Source organism: Ictalurus furcatus, chromosome 14 (genome assembly GCF_023375685.1).
Source record: "Ictalurus furcatus strain D&B chromosome 14, Billie_1.0, whole genome shotgun sequence".
In the NCBI taxonomy this organism is placed as follows: Eukaryota; Metazoa; Chordata; class Actinopteri; order Siluriformes; family Ictaluridae; genus Ictalurus; species Ictalurus furcatus.
In genome coordinates, this window is record NC_071268.1 from 5119885 (window position 1) to 5145470 (window position 25586).

At 37.3% G+C, this 25586-nt stretch overlaps 1 protein-coding gene across 5 annotated transcripts in view; it reads right to left on the bottom strand.

Moving 5' to 3' along the window:
• Nucleotides 1–812: 812 nt before the first annotated feature.
• Nucleotides 813–25586, bottom strand: part of lingo1a (leucine rich repeat and Ig domain containing 1a) — a 160536-nt gene continuing 135762 nt past the window's right edge. For 4 of the 5 annotated variants that reach the window (XM_053640962.1, XM_053640963.1, XM_053640961.1 and 1 more), the window contains one exon: nt 813–7220. In XM_053640962.1, the coding sequence (XP_053496937.1) occupies nt 5361–7208 (1848 nt within the window). In that variant the 5' untranslated portion in view covers nt 7209–7220 and the 3' untranslated portion in view covers nt 813–5360. Of the gene's footprint in view, nt 7221–9479; nt 9908–25586 lie in introns of those variants that run through there. The other variant, XM_053640960.1, reaches the window with a different exon arrangement.

Sequence of the window (25586 nt, forward strand, 5' to 3'; positions counted from 1 at the left end):
TGTTGTAGCAAATAACCTGCAAAAACATTATTAGAAAAGCTTGACATGGCTAATAGATGACATTTAAATTCTCACGATGCTCCGCTGTAATGAGGAATGTAGTGGGTGTATGACGGTAATGCATCTAGCTCCCTTTTCCAAAAGCTAAAGGCACTGAGTGCAGCCATGTGAGAACTCATTGTCACTTTGCAGGGAGCCATGTTGTATAACTGTACTGCCCTCACACAAGCTGCTTCATGAAAATCAACAGTAAAAGTAATGAAACATACTCCTATCTCTTAGCAAAGTAAACTTAAAAGTTTTCCTGGGCTCATTCCCCAAAAATCTCAGAAAAAGTTCCAACAATTGCTCATTCAGATGAGAATTGTTACTTTGGATGATCCAAGACAAACATGACTGGTTTTTTTGTTTGTTTGTTTTGTTTTTTAAAGTGAGATAAACAAAAATATTTTACATTCTGAGGATAAGTTGTGTTTATGCATTTTGCACAAACACTTCAAACACTTCAAGTAACTTAGTGAATGTCAGACTGACACTGTCTTTCTGTGAAGTAAGTCTAAGCTGATTAGTGAGAAGTTCATAAACAAATTAACTTGTTTGTGTGTTTAAAAATGTGTTTTGTGTTTAAAAATGTGCGATTAAACAGCCTACATTTTTTTTTCTCATTAAATGATTTTCATTGGTTGAATTGTTAAATCAAGATAGGCTTTTTTGTTATTTTTATGAAATCTCCATAGATTGTTTAATACAACATACCATATTTTCAACAACTCAACATCAATAAAACTGTTAATTAAAAAAAAAACTGCATATTACCTTTTATTGCACAAAACAATCGGAACATTTTTTTTTCTCATATTTGAGATTTTTCCCCCAATATAAAAGAAGATTGTGGACCACATTATATAACATCTTGGGATGTAGGTAGAACAAAATGAGTAGATAGCATTTTCTTGGTCTTTTCTGAAAGAGAGTTTGCACAAGATGAGCACAGTAGGTTTGGAGGTTTGAAACATAAAAAGCATCAACAAATGGCATTATAAGGTGTCTGAGCAGCTCACTCCTGTATGTGAATAGAATTTTCTTTTAAATTTATCAAAATAAGTTAAACCATCTGTGCTCCTCCATTATCTGTGCATCCCATCGGCATAAGATCAAAAAACAATTACTCTGGCATTTAACCCACTTTGTCTATAAACTGACACTCAATCCTGCTTCATCCCCCTCACAACCACAAAGCTCTGACAACCACATAAAAAGAATTTCACTAAGGTAAGAACATCACACACATATTTTCTCCTGGAAAGCCAGAATCACAATATGTATAATTTCATTATCCACTCTTTAACTGCTTGTGCAACTTATATTATTATGGAAAAGTATCTCATTTTTACAAGTCCTATTAAAAAAAAAGTTGTTTGGGACTGTTTTGGGAATGTTTATTCAAATAGTGATAGATTGAAATCTAAGCATTTTTAAATGAATCAATCATTTTTGGATCATAAGGCTGCAGCAAATTATTACAGGCAACATGAACATCAGGGTTGTCAAGCACATTAACTTTGATCAAATTAATGACTATCCATACTCACTTATTCAATAACTTACTTGCTACAATTATGAAATTGGAAAGTTTTTAATCCAAAAATAGTAACCAGGAGATGTATTGTTATGTAAACATAAAATGGCATTAATAAATGCCAAAATAGAACTGGGGTCACTCTTGTCACTTCAAGACCAAACATAGCATACATAGCAACTTTTGTAAGACCTACTGGCTAATATATTATAATCAAATATGCTGTATAGATTAATCATATAACTGTAATAGAATATATAATACAAAAAATATAGCTCCCTTAAGCTCCTGCAATTTTTTTAGATCCACATTCTGTTAAACTTTGTGCACAACATATGAATCAGAATAAGCATTTGCATGCCACTTAAAGAGGTGCAAAGAAACAAACATAAATGGCCCTTACTCATTAATATTACCCATAAATGAGCACAGACATCAAACTGTTCTCTTTCCGATTTTTTAAAGTGAATTAAGAGGTACTACCATCACTGTTATATCATCTTGGCCTCGTGGAATCAAGAGTCCAATGACAAGTTCCATGATTACATGTAATATTCATATAACAGGTCAATGTTTACTAGCTTTCCCTATTATTGAGTATTATTTATTAAGTTATTATCTTACAGGTTCTTTTTTTCCAAATCTATTTAATGTATTTGTTCTTTACCTGTGTCCCATATTCTAGAAAAATATTCAGTAGGCTACTATTAAGATGGACACAGAAGAAAAAGAGAGGGAAATAAATTTAACGGAAGGTGATCTGGCAGGGTTGGTCCAAGCAGAAATTTCTCATTTTAGTAGTCTCAAAATTTACTATTATTATTTTATTTTTCATAAATCTATTCAATCAAATTAGGATTAGTATGGCTAAGAGAAGCTAAAGGATAAGTAAAAAGCCATTTTACAATTTAAAAGCACCCATGAGCCTACTCACACCTGTCCCCTTCCACTGATATACCGATATTACTAACAAAGAGGAAAACAGCATTTTGAACACTATGAAGCTCTGTATGTTTGAGTTTCAGGTTGATGGGATTTCAGTGGCTCATCTATAGCTCCTCGCAGATGTGTCAGAGTTTACTTAGTCACTTACATATCCCACATATCAGTCTCTCATTAGCAATAACTAGTCAGCAAAACTATGACCACATGAGTCATAGTGCAAAATATTTCTATCCTTGTGCTTGTAATGCTAATGCAGTAGCTCCCTTTATAAGACAAACTGAAACAACAAATCTGTAATGTTATGAAACATTTCCTATTACCCCTCATTGTATTCATTTTACTATATGCGTGTCCTAGCTAATGTTATATTGACTTTTCATGCTAACTTCTCAGTGTCTAAACAGGCAATGTTAGCCACTACTTATCCACCATTAGTTTGCGATAGATTTATTAGCATTCAGCTAGAGCTGAGCTACAGTGTGCAATCAGCATAACAAAAGGCAGCTGTGGGACTTTTAGGTAAAGTGCCTTTTATCTTTTATCTGTAAGTAAATACAGATTTACCTGTTAAACTCCTACTTACTGCTGTGCTTTTCAGTTGCTCTGAATTGAGATGATCGAGAATGAACCTTTCGCAGAAGCCTGCTGTCTGCTAAAAATCACAATAATTTCTTTACACTACTTACAGTAACACTTTATTTGAAGTGTACTTATATCGGGCCTTCATAACACTCACACGCATTGCATAAATATATTAAGTAATACCTTAAGATTTATTTAAGGCTTATGTCAAAATTCATGGAATGAAGTTTCATGAAGCATTTTGCTTTGTTTTCACATGAAAGAGCGATAAGCAAAAACCCCTACTTACCATTATGGTTTGAGTTTTGATGACTAAATTATTTTTTTAAATTTCTTGGAAAATTTTGTCAACACATTCATGAAGCCTCTCATCGTTCCTTTTTGGCAGGTATACTTACTTAATCTACTTTTTATAGCAGCAGGGAGCTGAGTACACATCAACTGAAATGCTGGTAGACCATTTACTTTTAAACTATTGTGAATCACTATTCTAATACAATTTCACTGATTTACAAATCCCACATTCCAGCAAAATGAATCATTTTATGTTCTCAAACTAAGTAGTAATCAAATTCTCATTTATAACACACATAAGAACTGCTACAGTATGTATACCTTTTATGCCTGTCATAAATGTGCCTGTTCATAAGAATAATGATAATTGAGGGATTTTCTCTGTTCTCTGTTTCATGTAAAATCACATAGAAATATCTGATGTCACCGTAGTGTTGAAAACTACTAGAGTTTTTATAAACCCTCCATCATGGCTTTATAAAACACGTATATAATGCTTATGAATGTGTTATGAATGCTCTATGCATGTACAATACAAATAAAGTGTTACCAAGTTTGACTACATTTGCCATAACACTGCATCCACACATCTGAAAATCTAACTGTTGTGGAAAGGTATACTCTCCTCTGTTTCATGCACTCCTCTGTAATTTGCATGGCCTGCATTTGCATATTTGCATATTTGAGCCTAATAGGCTTCTATAGTCTGTGACACACTAACACATGCAGTGTTTCAATGCTGTAAAACGTCTGCAAGTACATTTTCCTCAATTTGCATAACACATTTTTGCTCCGAAAGGAATTTAAAAATATGTAACCATATCGGTATGTCAAGGTCGAAATGAATGAATACCTACACAGTCTGATTTTACATTCAATTTCCAAATGTGTAATTGACCAATGCATACTCCAGGCCTCACAGAGCTGAAAAGAAACCATACTGAATGAAATCAAAAGCTATGCAGCTCCACTGTAGTGAGGAATCTAGTGGACGTGTGATGGCACCAAACCACACCTGTAGAAAAAGCTGAATGTGCTGAATGCAGACCTGTGAGAGTTGAATGTCACCTGGCAGGGAGCCAAGTTATGTGATTTGAAAAATTACATTCAAATCTCTTGGTTGTAGGACTTATCAATACGTTGTAGGACTCATCAGTCGGTTGTAGGACTTATCATTCGATTGTATGACTTATCAATCGGTCGTAGGACTTATCAATCGGTTGTAGGACTTGTTAATCGGTTAAGACTTTCATTATTTATTCTCAAAAGTAAATATATAAATAAAACTGATTTTAAATTATACCAACTAATTCAAGCACTGTGTGTTTTTAACCTAGTATTCTTTTAATCTTTCAGTTATTCGTGTGTCTCATTTGTGTAAAAAACACACTACTGTCTTGAAAAAATGGTCTGTACAGTGTATGTGATAGTGCAGTGTTTGACTTGGATACCAACAGTATTCAAGGAGTGTGGCAGTGATCATCTGAAACAAATGATATTTTAGTGTAGCACTGAACTAGTTAATGTGCTTATCAACCCAGAAATGTCTACTGCTGCTGTATGATAAAACTATCTCTGTTTGAATATTAAAAAGAAATCATACAATAACACATAATGCAGGCAAAAGGACAGCAAAGGAGGACAATGGTCTTTTGTGTTTTGGCGGTTCACACGAACATTGAGAAGGGTTCATTAGTCTTTTCCTTGTTCCCATAAAATTCCACTTGAATGTTTTACAACAAAATTGTCTTTCAAGAAATGGTCCCTGAAGGCCAAGCAGAAAATGTCATCACAGAGAAATACAGTATTTTTCTCCTTCCTTTTCAACATCAAACACACAACATCATAAAGACTTCCTCTATACAGTAAATTGCAGGATCCAGTGGTTAGTCAAGGTGGGTTTCATATTTTACTCACAATCATTCAGTGTTTACGGTGTCTTTAACACTCCTAGCATGGATTAAATCATTTTCATATTAAATTTGCGAGGTGCATCAGCAGCACCACTGCTTAGTCCTGCATCTGATTTACGTGGTACATACTCAATCTCGATGTTGTGTTTAGTGTTACCTTTACCCCGGCTCCACAGAAACAGCAATACCAAACAGAATAATACCACTCCAAGGAAAGAGATGAATCCCATGGTGGTGGCAATGATAAGAGTCTTGATGTCAAAGGGGAAAGGAACAGTAGCTTTTGTCCCATTGGGACCGCTGTCGCTGGGCTGGTTAGAAATGAAAGCAAAGGTTTTGTTGGGCTGGTTGGGCCAGTCAGGAGAGTAGCTGTGGACATGAAGGTGAGCAACAGCAGTGTCGTTTCCACCTGCATTACTTGCAATACACACATATGTCCCATTGTCTTGGATCTGAGCGTAGCGCACCTCTAAAGTACCATCGGGAAACATGGTAAGTCTTCCTATCGTTTTTGGGGTAATGAACTGCTTTTGTGGGGAAAGCCACATGATAACTGGGGCTGGATCTCCATCTGCCTGGCATGCAAAATGCACAGTTGTTCCCTCGTCCACATACGTCTGCTGTGCTTTGCGCTCCCGGATTCTTGATTTGCGGCAGGTGAAGTAATTAGGCTGCAAGATATCAGGGAAATCTTTGAACTCTTTTCCCTGGACGAACTCAGGTGAGGTGCATGTGGGCTGCTGGCGGTTGAAGTTGAGCCTCCACCTGCGACGGAATACCCAGAGAAGCCTACAGTCACATGCCAGAGGGTTGTCATATAGCACCAGTGTCTCCAGGTTTCCCACTGAGTGGAAAGCTGATTCTTCCAAGGTATTTAGAGCATTCCCTGACACATTCAAGATCTTTAGATAGTTGAGTCCTCTAAATGAATATGGCTCTATTATAGCCAGTCTACCACCAACTAGATGAAACTCCTGCAGTCTGAGCAGGTCATGTAGCTTGTTCCCTTCAATGATTACAATGGGGTTGTAAGACATATTTAAGAATCGTAGGTAAACCAGGTGGCGGAGTGCCACATATGGGATCGAGGTTAAATTTGCATTGGTGATCGTTAAGGATGTAAGATTCAAACCGTACAAGCAGTTAGTAGTCATTGTGTCCAGGTATGGCCAATTAGCAATCTCCAGAACTTTGAGACGAGAGAGGCGTTTGAAAGAATAATCTCTGATGCTGTTAATGTTGACATTGCGCAGACACAAAGTGTTGAGGCTGTGCAAATGAGTAAAGGCCTCTGTGGGAACAGAGGTCAGGTTGCACTTTTCCAGTGTCAGGTGTTCCAGGCTGTTGAGGCCATGGAATGCTCGGTGGGATATAAACACCAGGTCATTATCACCCACTTCCAGAGAGCGTAGATTATAGAGATCCTGGAACACATAGTCTAGCAGGATAACTATTTTATTCTCACTGATATCAAGCCTGGTAAGGTTACTGAGGCCTTTGAATACACCCAGCTGAATAAGTTTAAGCTTGTTGCTGCGCAGCCCAAGAGTCCGAAGGCCATACAGGTTGTTAAAGGCCCCAGGTTCAATGGTGGATATGGTGTTTTCATTCAATTCTAGCTCCTCCAAGTTGGGAAACCCAGAGAATTCCTCTGGGTTAATTGTTTTAATGCGGTTCTTACTGAGGTCTAGGTATCTTGTCTCAGATGGAATACCCTCAGGAACTGACATCAACTTTTTCCGGTGGCACACAACAGCACGATCCTGGGCATTGCACTCGCAACGGGATGGGCAGCCTGTGGTAGAGCCGGACAGCACAGTAGCAAGCATTAGAATTAGGATGGGCTGCCAGCACGCCACCAGGTAGCTGTGCCCACTTACGTCCACTGCCACCATCCTACCAGTTACCTGCACAAAAAAAGACAGTGCTGGTAAGAGGGGTATTCAGAATTATCTAACAAATGAAATTTTTGGAATATAAAAATAGTAAAACAGTGACTAGTTGTGTTTAATAACAAGTGTTTGGAATATAGACTTTCTGATTTTGTGTTGGAAATGCAATGTCATTTTTGTAGGTTTTAAAAATCTATGCAAACAATCTCCTCTGTATTAAAGTGGCAAGAATACTTCATAATGTAATTATAATGATACGAATGATAAGAATAAGTATAAATTGATTAAAATTTTGCTCAATAGCCTTTTATTCAGAAACAAATTTTCAGATGATGTATGATTCATGAAATTAAATTCTTGACATTTCACTGAAACATTAAGCCTAGCTAGGAGATGGCATATTTTGGATTCTGCATCAATTTTCTCTGAAACTTAACTTCAGAGGTCTTCTCCTCATATTAATTGTAGTAAGAATGAAAACATTGCATCACTATTATATCGTATTTATGACATACCTAAAGTCATGGTGTAGCTGAAGAGTCCAAAACAGGATTTTTGTAATACTGTATCCCAGATTAATTGTGTCCCCACCATATATCTCTTTTAAACCAGAACAGTGCTCAGCAGTACTGAATCTATTCATATAAAACAGCGGCACTGCGTGGTATGCACTGCTTGTATTACCAGCAATTTCAGAAAGTAATTAATAATTTAATTCATGCGGTATCAAGCAGCATGTATGGACTAACAGCTGCATCATGCACCAACTGCATCAATTCAGCCAGAAAGGAGAAAGAATGGTCAAAGACAAAACTGCTAGTGGTGATAAATGTGTCACTGCAGAACATAACTTGTGCAGCTGCAGACAGCTGGCTGTAGATATAATTTGCAGGCAGAGAGATTAATCTTCCAAGTTAAGGGCTTTATTATTCATATATATTAAATATTCATACACAGCATAGCTTTCAGTAAAATACTTCGCAAAATTCACATTGTTATTGTTCTTTATAATGGAATGCCAAAAGAGAGTGAAAATTACACCCTAACGCACAAACCACTGCATGTACAAGGGCAGAGGAAATTAAACTGCAGTTGACCTGTGAAGAACATTAGAAGCATGCTGGCTTTCTTTAGTTAGTTCTTAAGCTCTTGGCAAGTTGTGTACATGCTGTGAGTGAAAACCGAATGTTACTGTGTCAGTGTGACTGAACTCATATGCCACAGGAGTCCATTTACGGTTAGTGAGCACAAAACATAATGCAGAATGAAAATGTCAGACTACCTATTACATCTTGTTCCACCTTCACTGGTTTATAAACGCATTTTCTCTTTAGCAGCAAATCAAAGAACTATTTTCAAGAAAGGTGAAGCTATTTATTAACTGAACCTGAAAACAATGTCTTTAGTCAAACCTACAACATGTGTCTGATCCCTGTACTGTAAATTCAGAGTTCAGCTTTTTTTAAAAAAAAAAGCTGCTGTGGATATTTAATCACCACACATGGACAGAAGTGGATTGCAGTCAGTAGTGTGGCTCTTACTCAGCTTATTGTTTTCATAACATGAGATATATATCTCATTAAACAGTACTGCCTTAAATATTATTTAAAACAAACAAGCCCCTTATGCACAGTACATGTATGCTTTTCATACTTTATTAATAAGGCCACGGAACTACAGCAAACATCATAACACACCCAAAAGTCCTGACACGAGCAAAATTTTTACTGTTTTGCTGTTCCTTGCATTCACAAAATGAGTGAGGGAAGAGAGAGAGTGTGTTGACAGAGAGATTGGCCAGGGGCAACGGGCATTTGGCCCATTGACCGATGCCAATCAATCATTAATATTAGTACCAAGACAGCTGTACAGGTACATGCTAATGATACCAACACCCCCCCAAATCACTTGGCTGACATGTTGACATTTATCCCCAAAAATTAAGTCAGAGATTCTACTGCAAAGCATGCTGTTTATGGTAATCCAAAAGAAATAAAATGCACCATCTGTGAGAAAACACAAGTGACAATCCCTCTTAAATGCTCTAGCTAAATATGTATGATCTGCTTAGAAATCCCTCTAAGACTGCTGTCACTGCTATTAGTGCTAAGAGTTAAGAACGTAAGCCATGACAGTTTCACTCACACTGCTCACAACCTCTAATCTTGCTAGAGTTTTACATCATTTTCCATTTGCATGGCGTTGAATCTCCAACCCTCATGTAGTGCTCACATGCAGCCGGAGTAAGACTGACAAATTCATTTCAACACGTACCATCCTTTATCTCCCTTACATTTTATCATTCCTACTTTTCTCTCTTTGTGGGCCAACACTGTAATAAGAGAGCATTCCTTCTCAGTTTGGATTTAGTTCTGCACTCTTCTCTTTCAAACAGACAGAGACTGTCCAACAACTCGTTTAAAGTTCTAGAACAAGAGAATAAGAACTCTGCACCGGCCGTGTCGAAGGGGACACCTCCGCCACCAACAAATCTTTGTGGCAGAGGCAAAAAGATAGAAAAGAGAGAAAGGTTTAATTACTTGCCCTAAAGGCTCACACCACTGCACAATATTTTCCCTAGTTTAACACAGCTGAATGAACTAGTCACCTAAATATAATGCCCTTTATGAGTTGAGTCTTCAGTTAGAGCAGGAGAAACATTACTTTGCCCACTACTGTGACCCTCCAGGAATGGACTTTTGAACCTCTGCTGTACAGGCAGCTTGAAGCTTTTATGTGTAGCCATAACAATTAGAGAGGCCAGGTCAGTAGGAATGTTTTTATCAAAAAAAAATATAGGCTACTTATTTTCTCATTGAATCTTATAAAATACAACAGCACAGATGAAGAAATGTACTTATACTCTTACTTGTACTATTTCTAATTATATTGCCACTGTTTATAAATAATGCCACTGCACATTTGCCAGCTGTTATTGTTATATTTGTAGTTGTTATTTCGTTGTTTGTCTAGGCACTTCGTGTAGTTGTTGTATTGTGTTAGCACACATGTATTAACACGTGCTAAATCCTCTTGGTGTGTGTGTTTCTTGTACTTCCTGAAGTGAGTATAAAGGTGAACACAGGTGTTACTGTGATTGAGATAGGGCCCTAGTGGGATGGTTGAATGCAGAGTGATGTGAAGGAGTTTGAAGTAGAGCTGTTGCTTGACAGATGGGACAGCCTTTAATCCCCAGCCTGGAGCTGCTGTTTGCAACAAGGTGCAGAGCTCCAACAGAGGGCATCTGCTTCATATACATACTAGACCCTATCAACATACACACAAATGAACATGAGCACACATGCACACACAGCTCTCCACACAATCTTTACTGATCATTAATGTTCTTTCACTCTCCCTGTCTTTTCAAAGAAAGTTTTTGACCTCTATGTCATCTTCTCAACTGGCACAAACGGCAAACTGGCATACATCCAATAAAGAGCAAGGCTTATAAGATAATCACTTCTTCAAATGTTATCCTGCCTTATTCTTCTGAAATAATCATCTGGCCCCAACACAAGGCCATACACATAAGCACACTATTTGACGGGATCTGTTTCTTGGAGTTTGCCTCTTCTGAGTTTTTTTTCTTTTACTTGTTTACCTTCAATATCCTAAAATACAGTGCTAAATTTACTTTTCACCATAAATCTCTAATTTTTCTTCCATATTAAAGTTATAATACAAGTATACTATTTAGGCAATTTTAACTTGAGAGTGAAGTATAATATAAGGTATAATAAAATAAAACCACAAACAGTAATTTTTGCTACACCTTCTTCTATAATTGGCTCGCTGATAGATATATGCACATTCACTTGCCATCTCTTAATACATTATATTGGAGAATATATCTAGTGCCTATCCTTGAGTTCTATGTGATGTCACACGGTATAATCACTGCCATTTTGGGAATCGAATAGGGGACTGACTACATCAATGTAATTGTGTCTGTTCTTTGTTAAGAGGAATAATTTCTATTTATATTGATCAGTAACTGCCTTAATACACTTCACTACATACAACACATATTCAAGAAACAGCAGTGCAGCAGCTCATCCCTGTCATGCTAGCTTTGCTAGAAAGATAGTTATTGCTATAGTATTGCTAACATTAGCAAAAGTCATGTGATATTAATTTACCCTCCCTATATGTTTTTTCTCCTCCTGATGAAATACCCTAGGATGGTTTAACCACCTGGACATTAGGAGCTGATCAGCTCTTAAACACTTTGAGGCACTCTACTACATAGGGGGAGTTGTATATACAGGCATGTTGAAAAAATAAGTACACCCCATGGAAATTGTTGGCTTTTTTGACATATTTGGACAAGCAAACATTTGATCATCTTTGAAACAGTGCCTATTAATAAAGTTGATATACTTGAACAAAGCCACAAGGAAATTTTGTTTTTCAATCATTTATTCAACAGAAATATTAATAGATGTGGAATAGATTCTTCGGTGGAAAAAATAAGTAGACCCTTGGCCTGAGAAGCTTGTATTGCACACTGTCTTCTTGTAGGCGTTTTGCATAATTGTCCACCAGTCTCTGACATCGGCTTGCTGGAATTTTTGACAACTCTTCCATGCAATATTCTTTCAGTTGCAAGTTATTTGAGGGTTTTCTTGTTTGTACTGGCCATTTCAAATCCCCCCACATTTCAATTGGATTCAAATCCGGGCCTTGACTACTCTATTCCATAACCCTCCACTTCATTTTTTTAAGTGGATTTGCTAGAGGATTTGCTAGTGTGCTTATGATCCTGCTGAAACGTCCACTTTCGCTTCAATTTCAACTTTTGGACAGATGACCTCATTTTCAAGCACTCTTTGATATGATGCAGAATTCATGGTTGAATCAATGAATGCAAGCTGTCCAGTCCCTGAGGCAGCAAAGCAACCCCAAACCATAACATTTCCACCACCGTGCATCACAGTGGTGGAAATATTGTGAAGAAAAAGTGGTGGAAATAAGGTGCTTTTCCTGAAAAACTGTCTTTGGTCTGCACCAAACATATCTGCTGTAACTGTGGCCAAACAACTCTATCTTTGATTCATCTGTTCAGAGCACATTATTCCAAAAGGCCTGGTCTTTGTCTATATGCTCACTGGCAAACCATAGTCTTGGTCTAATGTTCTTTTTAGACAGCAAAGGCATTTGTTCTTGAACGCCTCCCATGCAGGTCAAATCTGTGCAATCTCTTTCTGATTGTAGATGCTTTGACACTAACAGTTGCAAGACTTACTAGCAGATTTTGTGATTAAATTTTGGGGACTTCTTTTTGCACAAAACGGTCTGCTCTTGGGCTGAATTTGCTGCACCATTTGTAGATGATTTTCCTTACAGTGGAATGATGTATTTCAAATCATTTGGAGATCTTTTTATCTTTTTCCCTTGCCAGACTTATAGGCTTCCACAACATTTTTTCTGAAGTCCTTATAGAACTCTCTAGATTGTGGCATGATGACACCACTTGCACTCCCTAAGCAGGTTCTAATCACTGGCACCCAATCTTGAACACCTGATTCTAATTTTATGGATTTGAAGGGGTGATAAATGTAGAGGTGTACTTACTTTTTCCATGTGACTGATCTGCCTTTTTTTTTTTGGTTAATTTAAATTGTGAAAATGTCAGGAAGACACAAATATGGTAAGTTATCTGCCAGTTTAAATTAGCAGTTTGGGGGAAAATACTTATGCATTGCAGTCTATTTTATTGGCAAAGCACCTTTCACTCTCTTCCAAATTAAGTTTTTTTTTTTTTTGTAGCCATCTTTCATTTCTAACTAGCAGCAAATCCAAATATGGAATAAAAAAAGACAATCACATGTGCTTTACATTCCTGTGCCATAATCACATTCTGCATGTGTGGGCAACCTGACTGTTAAATACCAACATGCTCAAACAGAGATAAAAGTATGATGACACAATATGGCTTTCACTCAACAGTACATAAATAATGGAAAGAAAATTCATGCACACAAGCCATGTGGTTTAAGTCTTAAGAGTAAAAAGACATCTTGAACAGCAAAAGGCATGATTAAGGGGTGATAATTGAGCTCTCCAGAATTAGTCAGAGGAACGTTGGACTAAAAAAACCTCCTCACTTAAACCAAGGGCCGTTTTTCTCAGGCACCTGCCACCTGGCAGTGACGTGCTAGCTCTTGTCATGAGACAGTTTTGCTGTCATTTTTCATTAAACAAAGGCAGCCTGAGTAAACACACAATACAGTTTTTATTTATTTATTTTATTGAAGCAAAAAAAAAGTTATTCAACACCTATCACCCATGTGAAAAACTAATTGCAACCTTAAACATAAAATCTGGTTGTGCCACCTTTACCAGCAATAACTGCAACCAAACCGGTCTTCCAATAATTGGAGATCAGACTTTCATTTACTTCAAGGACTTGCACTTACTCCTATGCTTTGGATCATTGTCTTGCTGCATAATCCAGTTGAGCTTGAGTTTCAACTTATGGACTGAAGACCAGATATTCTCCTTTAGGATTTTCTGGTAGAGAGCAGAATTCATGTTTTTTTCACACTAACTGTTGTTACCCAGATGAGGACGGGTTCCCTTCTGAGTCGGGTTCCTCTCAAGGTTTCTTCCTCTTAAAACATCTTAGGGAGTTTTTCCTTGCCACCGTCGCCACTCAGTGGCTTGCTCAGTTGGGATAAATCCGCACCTTTAATATCTGTATACCATGTTGATATTTCTGTAAAGCTGCTTTGAGACAATGTCTATTGTAAAAAGCGCTATACAAATAAAATTGAATTGAATTGAATTGAATTGAAAAATGTTTCCCTCAGTTACTGCAAGTTGCCCAGACCCTGAAGCAGCAAAGCATCCCCACACCATCACACTCCCTCCACCATGCTTGACTGTAGGTATGATTGGTATTTGGTTTACACCAGATGTAACGAGAGCCCTGTCTTCCAAACAGTTCAACTTCCGACTCATCAATCCACAGAGCGTTCTCTCAAAAGGTATTTCAATCACCTCCTTCCTCATTATTTCTGCAATTTCTTTCAACTTTGGCATAGTGTGTTTCAGGGACACACCTTTTAACCAACTTCATGCTGTTGAAAAAGTTCTATTTAAGTGTTGATTTGATCGAACAGGGTTTGCAATAATCAGCCTGGTCGTGTCTAGTCCAGCTGAACCCCATTATGAATGAAGTTTCATAGATGTGGGGAATTAGTAACTACAAATACAGTTTCACAAAGGCCCACTTGGTATTGCATAACTTTTTGCTTCAATAATACCTATCATTTAAAAGCTGTATTTTTGTTTACTCAGGTTACCTTTGTTTTATCTTAGATTTGTTTTAATTTCCGAAACAATTTAATACGAGATATACACAAAAACAGAAGAAATCAGACTACGTTTTCACAGCACTGTATATAGAATTACAGTTTTTTTTTTTTATCTGACCATAATAATTTCCATCTTTTTCATAGAAACCAAATTTATTCATTTAAATGTAATGCCAAATGTATTCAATTAATTTATTTAGTTGAGTGTAGATCGCCAGCAAATGTACCCGAATTTCAAAGAATCACATGGTTCTATTATACAATAAGCAGATTACTCTGAATTAACAAGTGCTGCTATGGGTACAAGACAGAGTGAACAAGTGAGAACATGTCAAATGGAAGACACTGCAGAGTGGCAGGTGTTGTGGCTGCCATTATAAACACGTTGTTTGTGATGTATCCGTTATGTGCAGCATTACTTATTCTGCTAACTACTTAACATTCAGCTTCCCTTTCCAAATCACCATGTGTTCTTGGATGAGGCATGCTATTACAGTGTACTTAAGCTAACTTACACAAGATTGTTATTAGAATTCACACATGTAACACTAGTATAGAACAGCAAAAAAGGTTAGCTTTTTGTATTTTGGTTCAATCTTTTCAAGTAGGCCTTATTGAAATTTCTCTTATATGTTTCAGTCTTCTAGTACATAATGGATTAGGATTTTTTTTCTGTTTCCCAGCCTTTAAGCAGGAAATTCAATACTAAACAAGTTAATGCCAAACACACATCCTGTTGCTGGAGAAGTTATCAATATGGGAAGTACGCATTGGAAATAAAATTTAGTTGAACTTACAGCTTTAGTAGAATACAGGTTTAATAAATCATGCCTTGCTTCTCAAACTGAATATATAGAGGTGCACAGTATCTGAGTGTTTTGATATTTATTAGAATTATATAGAAGTATTCAAGCAAATCTTGTATGCGGGCATGTGATTAATCAGTCATTATCCATCCATCCATCCTGTACCGCTTATCCTACACAGGGCTGCGGGGAGCCTGGAGCCTATCCCAGGGAACTCGGGGCATGAGGTGGGGGACACCCTGGAGGGGGCCAGCCCATCGCAGGGCACAATCACACACACACACACACATACACACACACACACACTCACAAACCCATTCACAGTCTGCAGCCAATTTGGAAATGCCAATCAGCCTACAACACATGTCTTTGGACTGGGAGAGGAAACCCATGAAGCATGGGGAGAAGATGCAAGCTCTGCACACACAGGGCAAAGGCAGGAATCAAACCCCCAACTGAGGCAAACGTGCTAACCAATAAGCCACCATGTCCCCCCCAATCATTCATTTCGATGTTTTTTTTAAAACATTTTAAAAACAACATATCAAACAAAGGTCAAGTAGCTTTCATAGATATGCCGGAATCGGCACTGAACCACAACTCCCAGAATACAGGGTGGCCTACAAACATGGCCACCAAGGACTACAACACTGCCACACAAACATTCTCACGTTAACATTCACCCAGTTACTGATTGCACACATACCTGGACTCAATAACCACCACAGCCACATTCAGTGTTTAAGTGCTCACGGTTCACCCACACCTTTGGAAAGTATACACATATGTGTTGTTTATCACCAGCAGTTACCAGTCTTTTAATTGTGTATTGCTATACTGGTTTTGACATTTCTGGTTTCCTCAATTTGCTGATTGCCTGACCCTTTCCTGCACCTTGATCTTGAAATTGAATCTCGTTCTTGTTTTAGTTGCATGGATAAGTAATAACCTACTAAACTGCACTTGCCTACCTGACACGAGGTAAAATTCTATTAATTGGAAGAATATCATTACTACTGAAAGACACCATCATGTTACTCTCTCTTTTCTTTAAATTGACATATTAATACCCTCCAGAAGTATTGGCACATTTCAAGAAAATGAGCAGAATTAATATATTAAAAGAATATGGGGACCTTGGTCCACTCCTCCATGCACATTTTAAACATGCTGATGGTGTGCAACATCATATTTTTACCACAGGCACACAGACTAAGTCCAAATGAAAAATAATTTGTAAAAACATCATTCTTGAAACTGTATATATCATTACTTTTTATTTAAAAAAAAAAATAGTTCTAATGAGATTGATGACAATTTAATAAAACAAAGATAAATGTAATGTTTATTTTATACAATAATTTTTGCTCATTTTGGTGACACCATAAATAGAGAAGAAGCAGCTATGCTGGGGGTGGAAATGGGTATTACGTTGGCCTGGCTTGGGTGTGTTTATCCCAGCCTAACCATTTTCTTTGACCTTTCAGAATACCACATAATAAAGAGAGAGAGAGAGAGTGAGTGAGTGAGTGAGTGAGTGAGTTGGGGGGGGGGGGTTGTTATTAGAAAAAAATAATCAGGAGAGAGAGTGAACTGCTGCATGATGGTGGAAATCATCACTTTTAATCCTTTAAACTAGTCCAGAGATTTAGTTCTTTAAATTACACACTGTATGTAACAAACAAGTGTAGGCAATAAAGCTTAATAAAATACTAATTGTGCATTGCTGCTTGTGTGTGTAGCTCATTTAAATACATACACACCCACAATTAACCAAATATTTTAGGCATATTTATACAGACAGCGCTTCAACAGTTACCTAAAAAGAAAGGACTCTATATTTTTTATATTTTGTGAGTGCCACCAGGAAATGCTCCAAAAAATTAAAAAGCAAAGAGTTTAATTTAAGTGGGGAGGGAGTAGATTGTGCTGTTTAATATTTTTGTCTTTGTTTAAATTTCAATGCAATAAGTTGTGATCTCGACTTAATTTTCTAGTGATTGCAACATAAAAAGTTGTTTTCTCATGATCTTGACTTAATTTTTCTGTGTACTCAACATCCATCGTCCTGAAGTCACTGGGGTTTTTGAATGGGTTTTTGGATAAATGCCTGAAATAAGGTCTGTGGTTAACACAAGCTCAACATATGTTCACGTTTTATATTACACCATAAAATACATCAGTAGAATCCCACTCAGGATTTTTTAAAAAGTTTTTACATGGCTTCAAAAAGACAGTTGCTAACAAGCGGCTAAATGTCTACAGAGGATGTCGGGGACATTAAAAGTCATCACGCCAAACAGGAAAACTCATCTACTACAGCCTTGTTGTGTTTATACTCGCAAACTATTCCATCTCAAACTTTCCAGCTTGTAGATTTATCAATTTATAGTATTTTCCAATTTGAAATAGTTGTCTGAAGCGTAGCGGTGGTGACGTTGAAGTCATGTGACCGTGATGTCGTTCGTTTATAGCCTAATATTAGCTTTTTACTTCTGGTGATTTGTATTTAGGATTCAAAATTCATAAAGGTTGTGTTCGTTGATAAAGATGATCTTAATGAACGAAACATTTAAGAATAATAAACGTTTGTTGGTCACAGAGTTTATTTTCTGCAATAATCCAAAAGCTAATGGAAAAATCCTGTTGGCTTTTTGTCGAGGGAACCAGGGTGATACTGACTTCCGGCTTGGCCTACAAAAATACCACATCCCTGCGGGATCGACGACTTCCACATTAGTGTCTGACGCTTGAGAAGGGGACACACATCTCTCTCTCTGAAAGTGGAGATAAAGTCCATCTCTACAGCAGGCAATTATTACATTTATGATGGCGAAGATGCCAACGTGCATGTAGCACCAGTCCCATTCACAAAGAAGGAGATTTTCTCTGGATAAAATTACGTTGTGAAAAAACTTTTGGTTAAATCAAGATCAAGAAAAAATGAAGTCGTAATCACGAGAAAACAACAAAGAAAAACATTAATAATGGATGTCCACTTAGGGCTTCCATACATTGCAAATGTGCGGCACATTAATGGAACGGAAACCCTTGGAATTGATAGAACTGGATTCATTTTCTGATGCTGGTTTAACAGTGACAAGAAAGGAGTCAAGATACTAACACTGGGAAAACCAGCAATTGCATGGAAGTCATGTTCCACAAGAGAAATTTAACACAAAAATCACACAAAACTCTGTGCATATGCACCTTTAAAAAAATGAGGTCCCAGGTGTAGAGTGCTGTAGCACATGACTCGACAGATTAAATCCTGCTGCCATCAGCAAGATGGGAGATGATCTACAGCTACAATCCTATTACAGCAGGATGCTGCACTGCTCCAAATGTTCTAATGGCAGACAAGACACCACAAGACAACCCGTGTACTGTTTTATTTCTGTTCCCATCATTTGCACTTACTGAAAAACCACCATCAAGATGACTGACTTTTACCTACCTTCCATTTCACCTTCAGAGGAACGTCAAACAGTGAACAAAATTTAAGATTCAATTTTGCTTCTTCACCAAAATGGTGGAGGAAAAAACACAAGCAATTTGCAAACCGGTTGCTGATTCATGGCTGGAGTGCCTAGTGCCTATTGAATGATATAAAACTGCCTCAGCAAAGTCAATACTGTTTACTCATTTAAAATGTATCCCTCAGATGCAGTGGGCTGCAAAAAACTATTTTTCATAACTGTTCACAAAAAGAGAAAGGGCAATAAATTATAACATTTGCCTATAAATGACTGCATGCAAAGATGGCAAGAGAGAGAGAGAGAGAGAGAGAGAGAGAGAGAGATGCAGATGGAGGCCAGACTGACTAGAATATGAACAAGGCTGCAGTATTAGCTGATGAGTAGGTAATAAAAACAGCTCTAGTTTAATCACACCTTTCTGAGCTGAGATATGTAGAAGTCCCAGCACCTACAGTTTAGCTGTAGCATTTATGATTTTGACACCTTGCTGTGCTGATACTAAAGACACATGAAAACTACACTTTCTGCTTTCTCAGCTCAAGCAGCAGTCAGAGCAAATGCAAATAAAACTGGTCTAGTGAATTCATTGAAAGGCAAAAGATCTGGTCCTTAAACGATGTGCATTTGCTTCTGGTAGCAGTTACTTTTGTTTTGTGCCAAGGTTATTTTTGTGAACTTTGAGATACAAATTTATGACCCTTGGTCTTGTGAGCCAATAGAAAACATGTGGCCTCTAGTCAGTAAACAAATCGAGGTTATTATGTAGCATTTCATTGAAGTTCCGCCTCACTGTCTCCTTAAAAAAAATGATATTTAATATTGATATTTACAATTTGGGATTGGGGAGACTCCGACTCGATCTAGAGCAGTAAAATAATCGTAAAGACACCACACAATTGAGGATTTTTTGAACAAAAAGTCAGTAGCGACAAGCCTTGAATCCCCCCACCCACCCACATCGGTGAGGAGCGTGCAAATCGGGCTTAAAATCTTTAAGTGTGTGGCCAACCTTAGACTACATGTTACTGAAAGTCTTCCTGGATCTGAGTTTCATACATTTTTAACTATAAGCAAAAAACATGGGATGTGCCTGTGTCTGTTTGTAGTAATAAAAGTGCAAGGTGGATTGTGCTGTGCATTACCATTTAATATTTTCTTTCTATATGTAAGCTATTGTATACTTCATAATTTTCAAAGTTTTCAAACTTATTAAGCAAGTTGTGTTCCTGTTTGGGCAGACAAGCTGCTTGATTTATTTTACATTTTCTTTTCACTTCAGTGATTAGCATGTAACTATGATTACTTTGGTCAACAGTACATACGTCTCACTTGAGTTGTAGATAGTTAATTAACATATGCAACATCTGAAACAGACAGGATTGTCGACTGGACATGCACCCAACTGTGAAATAATTGGTTTCTTATAAATCCAAACATTTCTGCAGCTTTAATATCAAGCAAACCAAAACATTCGCAAATCCTGTTTTTATGTGTAGTAAAAAGGAAGAATCTGTAGACAAGCGTATTTTTACAAAGCTTGATATTTTTTTAAGAGCGAGAGATTTTCAGTGTGATTAATTCCCCAGCAGACCACCATGCTCCTTCTTAGCCACACCACCTCTCAGAGGCTTACTTATATTTACTAGTTATTGAAACTTTTCTACCTAACTGTCTGATTACAATGAACTAGATATAAAGCGACCAGACACATCAGAAGAAGAAGGTAAATGTGTCAATTCAGTCATTACTAAATTTATTTTGTCTGTACTGATCTTATAGTGTACATTAGATTTGCTAGTTATTCCTATACTAGCTAGCTAGCTATTAGTTACCTTGGATTGAGTAGGATTACAGTGGTATCATAATCCCTCGGTGTCAGTGACTAATAAAGGGATGATCATTAAGAACACCATACTGGCTAAGGGCTGTTATTTTCACTTACCTAGCACTGGCGATAGATATTTGTTCTCACCTTGACAGAATTTGCTGCTGTGTGCCACTAACGATGCATTCTTCCAGCTGAGTTTTAGATCAGGTTACTTGTATTGTGGAAAGATGCAGTAGTTCATTATTTTGATATTTTCAGAACACAGTTTGCAGTCTGCTTTGCTTTGATTGACCTCATTAAATGTGAAATCTGCGCAGATTGCCGTTATTTAGTATCATCTGTTCGTTATAGGTTATAGTAATCTAAATGACCATTTAAAAAACTAAGACTCTTTTATTTATTTTTTTTTTTTTTACTGAGAAGAAGGTGCTCTATTAATTTGCACAGGAACAGCTGCACCCTTGATCTGACAGTGGCCAGCTCAATCTGTCTCTGAAGCCTGTGTGTGTTCTTCTCTGGAACTGCCTACTGCTATTGATCACTGTGGGCTATTCTATTTCCCTGGACTGGGCTCAACTCTTTCATTTGCATTCTTCTCTTTCACATCCTTTTCCATCTCCGGGCTACCAGGAAGAGGGCAAGGCCAGAGGAGTTGAATCGTTTCACTTTGAGTGTGGCTGGGGAGAGAAGGGGCCTTAATTAGACCAATGAACTGTCCTGGAAGAGGTTATTGTTACACACTGCCGAGTACTTACTGAAGACCAGACAAAGAGAAAGAAAATGCAGAATTAGAGACTAAAAATGAGGCTGCAGCAGATCATCCTCCTCTCTCATCTGCACTGAGGGCCACTTTTACAACCTTTTCATACTTCAGCTAAGAGGCTTATGAGGGAATGCTGACCCTCACACTATCAATAATTATAAGCTGAAGGAAAACGACAACAATGCAACTGCAATTTGCTGGGTGTTAAACACAAGGGACTTATAACTAATTAAAGATGAAATTACTCGTCTAAGCTGCCTCATGTCCTCCTGAGCTCCCTTTCTTCCAGTCCTTCTCTGTATTCATTATTCAGAGAGTTGAGGTCACAGAAATGAGAGATGGGTAATGGTGGTAGTAGATAGTTTTGAGGAACCCTAGTTGTCAAGTTGTAGTAATCCAGTCCAGCTCTGGTTTTAACTTTGGAAAGCTATCAGTTCTTTTTCATGTGCTAGACAGGCAAGGTGACCCAGGATAGGTACAGTTCAGCTTAGTCTTGCACAACCATACTGATTTCACAGACTGGGTTTAATCCTGAGCTCGGGGTGTGTTTAATCCTGAGCTCAGGATTGTCTGTGTGGGTTTTTTTGCCTCTTCTCCCTGTGTTTGTATGGATTTCCTCTGGTGTTCTCTAGTTTCCTCCCACATCCCAAAAAAACATGCTAGTAGGTGGACTGGCTTTGCTGAATTGCCCCTAGGCATGAACATGCATTGTACCCTGGAATGGACTGGTGTCCCATGTAATGTGTATAAATTTGTTATTCTAAATGAAGTGTGTTCTGTATTCATTAGTTTGGTAGAAGTCCAGCTAAAATGCAGCTATGGTGATATTTAAGTCCACAACTGACCTAATTTGTGCCCAATTTTGACGAGTTCTGGATTTAGACGCTTTGCTCCGTAATAAGCAAAAACTATGAAATAGAGCAGAATAATTTATTTGACATTAACATATCAGAAAATCTTGGCCTGGGGAAACTGCACTACTGTATGACTAGTGACTTATTCACTTGTTCCACTTTTTCAGTTGACACTGGCTTCAATTATTTGCAGAGACCACAACATGTGAAACAGCAAATGAAATGGTGAAGAAGGAAGCATAGTATATTGTTTATTTAAGATAAAATAGGGAGAGTTTCAAAACTTCACCAACAATGGTTCTTGCCAGGGACGTGCAAAGAGTTCCTCAGGGTAAAAAATTTAAATTAAAAAAAAGAAAAAAGAAGGGCTATATCACCAAAGAGCTAATTTGACTACTTTACCACTTTAACTACTTTACTAACTTTAATTTAACTACATATTCTTATCACCATGGTAGACATTGTAAACAGACTGTGTGTGCTCACAATAATGAATATGAGAATATAACCTACATTTACAGAAATAATTACAACAAAACAGCAACTTTTAGTGGAGAGATGATAATCCAAACATTATGGAAAAAAAAAAACTACAGTACTACCATCCACAAATGTAGTGACAAACCCACTGTACATCACTTACTGTGAAAGTCAGTAAAATTATTAATTTCACAATCAAATTCACATTTGGCAGCAGCACTGCTTGCTGAACTGGCTTTTTAGTCTCAAAGCTGGTCATTTTTTTCCTTCTAAATTTCATTTTAAAAAGATAAATTGAGATTTTAATTATCTTATATCACCATTTTTTCATATCACTTAGGCTACAGGACTAAATTTGCCATATTAGGTAACAAGGGGCAAGTTACTATATGCATATAGTATAAGTATATTCGCAATCTTGAAAAGTGGGTTCGTTATTATTCTGTGCTGTGACTCTGCATCTCATGCTGGATGGAGCAGACGCTTTCAGTTTAAAGCATCCGTTCAACGTTCTCCAACTGAACTAAATGACAAAACGACAGTGGGGGCGGTGCTGCAGGGGGCAAGGGTAATCTCTGTATGGCCGAACAGAACACCGTGTAACACCGACTTTCACTCTTTGTAAACATATGATGCCTTTTTTGCAACTATCTGTCTCATATTAGTTCACCTCTGTCTGTTTGGCGTTGTGCCTTTACTGACTATATAACATACATATAATATAACAAGGTTACTTGCATATCTGGAAATTTTATGAATTTGTGTAGCTAGTACTTACCAACACATTCCCTCTCAATCAAATTGCCAATTTGAAAACTACAGGTGATAAGCATATAAAATGCTGCTAATATTACGAAAAGGTTAGCAGAAGAGCTAGTAGTCTCGGCAGACCTGTCTGCCTGTTGAAGCAAGACGCATCATGATTACGTCATGACAATGAGACTATCTGAGTGCAGACTCGAATCGGACAAATAAATGGGAAAATTCTCAGAGTTAACTAAATTTAATTAATTTGCTACTGTTTTGTGCACGCTCTCATGTTAATTTGAATTCAAATGCTTTTTACATAATATGATTGTTTATTAATTAATGTTGAGAGGACCATTTTTAAATAATTTAGAAAAAGGGCAGGGGCTTGAGCCCCCTCTTCTGCACATCCCTGGTTCTTGCCTCTATTATCATGTTCTTATTCCTTTTCGTCTTCTTCTTTTTCTTATCTCTGATCGCATTAATCGAGAGCACGTCTTTATAAAATAGACAGCAGCAGTCTGAAGTCATTTAAGGTCTTGATATTCCTTTAATCAAAGCTTAATCAAAGGCTGTATAATATAGTCTTTTACAAGATCTCTCTCTCTCTCTAACCAACCTACCATCACCACGCCAACAAACTACTACAATAGCAAACACTGTCTCTGAAATAGACAAAGATGGCTGCCATTTTATTTTCTCATACAATTGCTCTAATACTTTCATCAATACACTCCTCTCTCTTCACTACATGTATTTAAAGTCACATACTGCACGGAAGACATTAAAGCTAACACATGCTGACTGAAACACCAGGGTAAACGAACACGCGCTATTTAAAACAGAAACATATGGCTGCATATGAATATAGAATTTTACTTGGGCCCAAAACCCAGCATGTACGGCAGACATTTCATGATTGTGCCATTTTACTCCTAACGTAATTAAAGCATAACAACTCCCCTCCCTAAAAGTGAAAGAACCCTGTAATTTTTCTTACAGTAGAACACTCATTTTGCAGTATATATATTATAACAATTCCATGTCTGAGATAAGTTGAATAGGCATTGTTATCGAACAGAATGCAATTTGCTGTAGAGTTACTATGAATTGGCTAACTGAATTTCTACAGTGAGTAAGACCTGCATTTAGCAGGCTGATAAGTGCTGATAAAACAGTTTAAAACCATGGCTGGTACCTTGAGGATATACAGTAGATATACAAAGTCTACACACCCCTGGTGAAATTGCAGATTTTTGTGATGTAAAAAATGAAACCGAGATAATCATGTCAAATCTCTTTCTGCCTTTTAATTTGATCTAGCAGCTAACAAAATTCAAGTGAAATACAAATAGAAATGTTTTGCTTATAATACAGCAATACTCAGACTGTTTGGATCAGAGTCTACCAACTTATCACATCTTGATTTGGCAATATTATTCCACTTCTCCTGCAAAAAATGCTCCAGATCTCCTGTGCACAGCCTTCTTCAAGTCATTCCACTGGTTTTTGATAGGAATTAGATCTGAGCTCTGACTGGGTTGACCTTCTGATTCTGAAGCCGTTCCTTTGTTGACTTGGATTTGTGCCTTGGGTCATTATCATCCTGGCAGGTGAAAGTTTTCTTCATCTTCAGCTGTCTGAAAGAGGCATGCATGTTTTGTGCCAAAATAGACTGGTATATTGAGCTATACATGAGTGCCTCAATCTTGACTAGAGCCCTAGTCCCAGCTGAAGAGGAACAGTCCCATAGCATCATGCTGCTTCACTGTGTGTATGGTGTTCTTTGGGTGATAAGGCTGCCTTGTTATTATGCACAGAGAGTTCTACCTTGGTCTCATCATACCATAACACAATTTGCCATATGGTTATGTTACATTATGTTAAAGATGGAAAACGATATGACCTGATATATACATATATATATATATATATATATATATATATATATATATATATATATATATCTTGGTCTAATTTCTTACATAACAAAAACATGTCATTTTAACAGGGGTATGGAGACTTTTTATATCCACTGTACATTTTTCGTTCTGTCGAAACTATATAAAAATAAATAAATAAATAGACAACCCAATGTTAAG